Consider the following 6,821-nt stretch of genomic DNA (forward strand, 5'->3'; position numbering starts at 1 on the left):
TGTTCTTAAAACTCGGGAATAGACCCAACTTCATGGGCTTTCTTGATGCTGACCGGTAAGTGATTTCATTACGGGTTTCTTGGTTGATAAAGGACCATGTTCTACTTCAGAGTATCACTTCAGATGATGAAACCTGAAGATTTAATGACTGAATCAATACAGTCTTAAAAGATTGAATCAAATCATTGATGACTTATTGACTTACAAGTCTAATTGCCCACTCCCCCGCTCATGAAAGGGTCTACATGCACAGGGCCGGCCCATGGGGAGTTCAGAAAGTGCCAATGAACAGGGCCCAAGAAATCATAGGGCCCAATTTTTCTTTAACGTTCACAATAGCCTATATTCAGTTAATGGCCTAAAACAAATTAGGTTAATCTTTTTATCATGTATGGTAGAAAAGTGAGCGGGAAAAAATGAAATTTCTGGAAAAGAAAGAAAACGCTTCGATTTCTGTAGCATGAGTTAAATCTTTCTCGACATGCAACAACGAACGATATTATTGTTTGCTTCTTTTTAACGCATTAGTTGATTTCAATTTCAAAGGCAATCAACAATCATAATTCTTTTTCTTTCTTCATGAAACTTTGAAGCAACGATTTATTTTACAATCGGAGGCAACAATTTAGAAGCTTCAAGTTTCTTACCTGTTTGAGATTTTGAAATCAGAAGGTAAGATTAAGGTATTTCAATTTTTTATGAGTCGTTACTTCTTTTTCTTCTTCTGTTTAGATTTTTATATCTAATTTCTGATTTTTTAATTTTTATTTTAGAAGGTTGACTACACTCTAATCAATAATCAATTTCCAAAATCGGAGAAACAAGGATATCAGTTTCAAAAATCAGAACTCAGAAGGAACAAGGAATTGAGGAAATCAATTTCTGGATTTTGAAGGTACGAGCAAATCAATTTCTATTTTTTTTTTAGTTTCTGATAAGTTTCTGATTTGTAAGAAGTAATTAATTTTTTTTTTGTGATTTTGTTTCATTCATTGTTTCTGGTTTCAAATTTATGTTCTTTTTTTCTTGTTGATTATAAGGGTCAAATATTAAAGAATTTGGGACCGAGTCTAGGGGAAAAAAAATCAAAAGGTATTCTTTATTTTTTTTATCTATCTGATACATTTATTATGTTCTTTAGAAGTAAATTTGATTTTTTTAATTATTTTTTATTCATGTTTTCTCGAATTCTGAAGATTGAAGCAATAATTTGTCCATTTTTAATCCCTTTTTGAGGTTTACATGTTTCTGATTTCAAATCAAGCTATTATACATTTTTTTATCTATCTCTACATTTTTGAAATTATTTATAAAAATATCAGTTTTTTCATTCTTTATGATTCCTAGTTCTTGAATTCATAAGCATTGAAGCAATAATCTATTGACTTTCTATCTGTGTTTGAAGTTTATAGGTTTTTTATTTCAGATTTTTTTTTTGAAGTAGGTCGAAATTTGGAAGGTAAGTTCTTATCTTCTGATCTTTTTTATTTGAAGCAAGTCAAAGTTTTTCTTTTCTAATAATGTAACTTAACTTTCTAATTTGATTTATGTTTTTTTACAGTTATTTGTAGAGGACAAATGTGTTACTCTTTGCTACCTGAGTTTGAAGAAAAGGATGATTATAGAAACAATTTTATTTTTCTGTATTATTTTGAATGAAATTTTAAAATATGTATTTATGCACTAGAATATGAAAAATTGTGATTGTTTTGCTTAAAATTTTAGGCCTTTTTAAGTTTTAGGGCCTAATTTTTGTTAAATTGCATAGGGCCTCCGAAATCTCGGGGCCGGCCCTGTACATGTATGATGTCTTTGTGGAGATGAAACAGTGAAAGAGCTCCCCTGTACTCATACCTTCAGACATAAAACCAATTGAAGAAGTTCCTTTATTGCAGGTGAACATTTTAAGCACTAAGGTTTGAGCTTGAATGTTTGTTGCAAAAGTTACATAATCCATTATTATTTAGTCAGGAAGACATCAATACAAGGTGCTAAAACTTGCAAAAACCAATTATATTAGCAACAAACATGGTAGAAAGCATGTGTGATAACCCAACCCCAACAAGAGCTGAAGTTTCTAACCATGCAATAGCAGTAAGACAAGGTGCTAGTCTTATCAAGGGAAACTACTCATGGAAAATAAGTTCTATGAATTTATTAATCTGCAACTTACAAATATCGCATGTTTCCCAATCAGAATATTGTTAAATCGATGCAATTAATATTACCACATGTGTAAATTGTAAAATAACCTTTTTAACATATATTAAGTTTTATAAATCATGACACTCACATCTTATAAGCTGTTTACAGCTTTTATATATAATTTGTACACATTCTCAACTTCACAAAGTCACCCCTTCAGAATGCAAATACATAATTCATGTTTTTTTATTATTTTATTTATTTATTTTCATATAAAAGAGATCCACTATGTCTGTTCACTTTATCTAATTCTTACTATATTTTTTCACCTTTTTTACAAGAACAAAATAGCCAATTGACACAAGTCGCACCGTAACTCAAATATTATGTAATCCATTTGTAAAAGGCAGGGGCGGTCCTAGCTAGGTGCCCGGTGTGGCACCGGCAACACCTAGCTTCCGCGCACGTAGTAGAAAAATTCCGTTTTTTTTTTAATTTTTACCTATTGTGCCACTACGTAAAAAAAATCGTGCAACTACTAAAAAAAATTTGTGCAACTACATAAAAAAAATATTGTCACTCTATCGGGAATTACCAAACGAAAAAAAAATAATAATAACGAGCCCAAATGTCCAATGTTTTAATCAATTATTGTTTAATAGTCCAATTGTCCAAAGCCCAAAATAAAACTTAATTGGATAAATTAGCAATTTGGGCTAATTGCTTGTAAAAGAGATAGCCAAATCCTAATTAATTGAGTGTGTAATTATCTATTATCGGTACAAGGAAAAAAAAACATGATTACAATTACAGAATCGACTACTCGACTTCTGTTCATGCGTCCAAAATTTGTTCGATATTTCGATCGTTAGGCAGCCTATTGTCGGACTCGTGACCTCACAATCCTTAATCCTTGATCGATTTCATTGTTGGATCGATCACAATCCTTGATCGATTTCAACAATACTCAATCACTCAATCGACAATCGATAGACTCTTGAAGACTTGAAGCAAGTATCAATCAACTAATTCAACTTCTGTCTTTTTCAATTTCTACTGTTTTGGTTTATTGGTTAACAAAATCCATTTCAAAGTTCAAACTTCAAAGCCCTACACTAGAATTATACAATGAAACAAGTAAGCTTTACTACCAATTCATTTAGATATTTGAAATTGATATGTTTTTTTAAGTTATTGATTGACTTGGGTGAAATTGATTTGTTTTATTGAAGTTATATTGTTTGCTTTGGTTATATATTGTTATGTTTTTTATTGAAGTCATTGTTTGATTAGGTGTAATTGTTATGTTTTTATTGAATTTATTGTTTGATTAGGTGAAAGCAACTTGTTTTATTGAAGTTATTCTTTGATTAGGTGTAATTGTTATGTTTTTATAGGTTAAACTAAGTGGTTTTTTACCAAAAGACAAAGACCTAATCCTCATGAAAGTGGTGAAGAATGTTCCCAAATACCAATCACCAATCAATAGATCCCTTTCGTTTCTAATCCTAATGCAACTCCACAAACACCAATCACCAATCAATCAATCCCTTCGGTTTCTAATGCAACTCCACAGACACCATGCTCTAACCAACCTAATGATAATGTTGACTTGAAAGATCTTCCAAAGGACCCGGCGGATAGGCCATTGATTACAAGTTACAAATCAAATATAAGAGATGATGTAAGAAGAGCATATTTGCTTCAAGGACTGTGTCAAGTAAGGACACATAAGTTTCCTAAAAAAAATAGGTGATAGATTTAGAAGATTCGTTCCTTCATGGTTTGATGACTTTGATTGGTTGGAATATAGTATGAAAAAGAATAGTGCATATTGTTTATATTGTTATTTGTGTGGGGACCTCATGGGACAAAAAGGAGGGAGAGATGCATTTGTTTCCCAAGGTTTTGATACTTGGAATAAAAAAGATGCATTTCGGACTCATGTGGGTGGTGTTGATAGTTTTCACAACAAAGCAAGAGAAAAGTGTGAGTTTTTAATGAGGGAAAAACAAACTATTAATGTAGTCTTGAGGAGGCAAACCGAAGCAGAGGACCATAAATATAAAGCTTGATTACGTGTTTCTATTATTGTTGTTAGACTTTTATTGAAAACCGGTTTACCGTTTCGTGGTCATGACGAGTCGGTTAACTCGGAAAATAGAGGGCTTTACATTGAAGTGTTAAAAGCCATTCGAGAGACTAGTGAAGATATTTTCAACAATATTTTAGAAAATGCTCCTAAAAACAATCAACTAATTTCCCCTAAAATTCAAAAAGAACTTGTGCAATGTTTTGCACAAGAAGTACTTTTGAGTATTCGTGAAGAGATTGGTCAAGATGTTTTTGCTTTACTAGTTGATGAATCTAGTGATGTTTCAAAAAAGGAACAAATGGCTATTGTTTTGCGTTATGTCGATAGTCTTGGCTTTGTGAAAGAAAGATTCATAGGACTAGTGCACGTGAAGGATACATCTTCTTTGACACTAAAAAACGTCATAAATGAAGTACTTACAAGTAATAAGTTGAGTTTTAGTCAGGTAATTTATTCTTTACTTTTTTGTTATTTAAATTTAATATAATATATATATATATATATATATATATATATATATATATATATATATATTAATTGTTTTAAATTTTAATAGATAAGAGGACAAGGTTATGATGGGGCTAGCAATATGCGAGGGGAATTCAATGATTTGAAAGCTTTGATATTACAAAAGAATGACACGACTTTTTATGTACATTGCTTTGCACACCAACTTCAATTAGTAGTTGTGGTTGTAGCAAAAAAGCATGATGGTGTTAGTGACTTTTTTGAGCAAATTTCGTTGGTGGTTAATGTTGTTTGTGCCTCGTGTAAAAGAAAAGACTTACTACGAGAGCAAGCAAGAGAAAGGGTGCAAAAAGGCTTGTGTACCGGAAGAGGGTTAAATCAAGAGACTACACTTGTTCGAGCGGGAGAAACAAGATGGGGTTCACATTTCAACACACTCACAAGTTTGATGAAGTTGTTTGCGGATGTTCTTGTAGTTTTAGATTTTGTGAAAGATGAAGGAGGATCATTGGCAAACCGTCAACAAGCATCTGGAATCTTAGCATATTTTAAATCATTTGAGTTCGTGTTTTACTTACATATGATGTATGACATTTTACACCTCACGGGTACATTGTCAAAGCAACTTCAAAGAAAAGATCTAGACATTTTAGAAGCGGCTTCGATGGTTAGAGGGACAATGGAGGCATTGCAATCTTTTAGAAACATAGGGTTTGCTAGCATTTTGCCAAAAGTATCATTTTTTTGTCAAACACACGAAATTGATACTTTAGATATGGAAGAGTTGTATATTGGTGCGAGAAACCGTAGGACTACAAAGACTAATAGGTTTAATTTTGAGTTTGAAATCTTCAACACGGTGGTAGATATGCAACTTACAGAATATCGAGATCGATTTAGTGAAACAAGAACCCAATTACTAGAATACACGGATGCTTTGAGCCCTTGTGATTCATTTGTACAATTTGACAAATCAAAGTTATTGAAGTTGGGTAAGTTATACAAGTATGACTTTGATGATTCAGATATGATAGACCTTGAAGGACAACTTGAGATATTTTATCACTCTCGCATCAAAGATGAGCGCTTCACTAGTTTGAAAGGAATTTCCGACCTTTCTCGTTTGATGGTTAGTACGGGGAAGCATCGATCTTATCATTTGGTTTATAAGCTTTTAAAGTTGGCTTTGATATTACCCGTAGCAACTGCAAGTGTAGAAAGATGTTTTTCAAAGATGAAGCTCTTGAAGACCGACTTGCGTAACAAAATTGACGATGAATTTTTGAACGACACATTGCTTTGTAATGTCGAGACCGAAGCACTTGCGAAAGTTGAAAATGAAAAAGTAATGGAGCGGTTTCAAAAGATGTTTGCACGAAGAGGACAAATTTGAATTCTAATAGATCGTTGTTATATTAGGTTTAACCAGAAAAAAAAAATTGTGTTAGATGTTTTATATTATGTTTGACCGGAAAAAAAAATTTGTACAACCCCTACTATTAATTCCTGCGTCCGCATCTTATTTGTAGGGAATGCTTGGAAGAAAAAATGTGGTTATGCACAAAGTCTACGTAATATTTTACAGAGTCCAAATAAATATGATAATCTATGTTTTACAAATTCATTTAGATTTTTTTGAACTATATGATAGTTGTAGTTGACTTGGCAGAATTTCTTTCGGGCAAAACCCCTGTTTCTACTCTGATAAGTGATGAGGTACATAGAAATATGCATATACACAATAATAACTTTGTACATTCTGTTTTCTTTCGCTAATTAAATAAAGTAACAGGCTTTGATTATTCTCATGTACCATCTGTTTTGTTTCACTTATTAAATAAAGTAACAAAGATACCTTTTGTGGAACAGCGTATGGAATCTGCTCAATGAGTGGCTGATAAGGTTTTAGAGTTAACAAGGATTCCGGATTCAGCAACTAAAGTTGATGATAGGCGGAAAAACTCAGTATTGCCTTTTATTTTTGCTCATGTAACAACGTTATATGAACGTTCATTATGGAATGCAATCTAGGTTTGCATACCCATGAAAAGCATGGGCTTCCCCTCTGGTTAATATTAGGTAATAAAATACTAATTAGTCTTCAATGTCTGCA

The 6,821-nt window shown here is 32.3% G+C and overlaps 1 protein-coding gene and 1 long non-coding RNA gene across 4 annotated transcripts; both read left to right on the top strand.

Moving 5' to 3' along the window:
* Positions 1-412: 412 nt before the first annotated feature.
* On the top strand, positions 413-1,837 carry LOC145126013 (uncharacterized). 3 transcript variants are annotated; one of them, XR_013716274.1, is made up of 5 exons: positions 413-683; positions 774-895; positions 1,041-1,092; positions 1,406-1,459; positions 1,562-1,837. It is a non-coding gene; the product is annotated as an uncharacterized LOC145126013 (long non-coding RNA). The 3 variants fall into 3 exon arrangements; XR_013716272.1 differs by having other exon boundaries at positions 413-672; XR_013716273.1 differs by having other exon boundaries at positions 413-672; positions 777-895.
* Positions 1,838-4,010: 2,173 nt separating this feature from the next.
* LOC145126705 (uncharacterized) lies at positions 4,011-6,101 on the top strand. Its single transcript, XM_079062014.1, has 3 exons — positions 4,011-4,132; positions 4,247-4,685; positions 4,797-6,101. Exons 1-3 carry the CDS (start codon positions 4,011-4,013, stop codon positions 6,099-6,101), a joined length of 1,866 nt encoding a protein of 621 aa, XP_078918140.1.
* Positions 6,102-6,821: the final 720 nt, after the last annotated feature.

The sequence above is a fragment of the Lactuca virosa genome, chromosome 7 (genome assembly GCF_052849685.1).
Source record: "Lactuca virosa cultivar CGN04683 chromosome 7, Lactuca_virosa_CGN04683_v6, whole genome shotgun sequence".
NCBI lineage: Eukaryota > Viridiplantae > Streptophyta > Magnoliopsida > Asterales > Asteraceae > Lactuca > Lactuca virosa.

Excerpts from the sequence above, each read along its gene's own strand:
- LOC145126705 (XM_079062014.1), top strand. The coding sequence starts at position 4,011 with ATGGGACAAAAAGGAGGGAGAGATGCATTTGTTTCCCAAGGTTTTGAT. Across the intron at positions 4,133-4,246 it reads CACAACAAAGCAAGAGAAAA|ACTTTTATTGAAAACCGGTT; the intron begins GTGTGAGTTTTT and ends TATTGTTGTTAG. Across the intron at positions 4,686-4,796 it reads ATAAGTTGAGTTTTAGTCAG|ATAAGAGGACAAGGTTATGA; the intron begins GTAATTTATTCT and ends AAATTTTAATAG.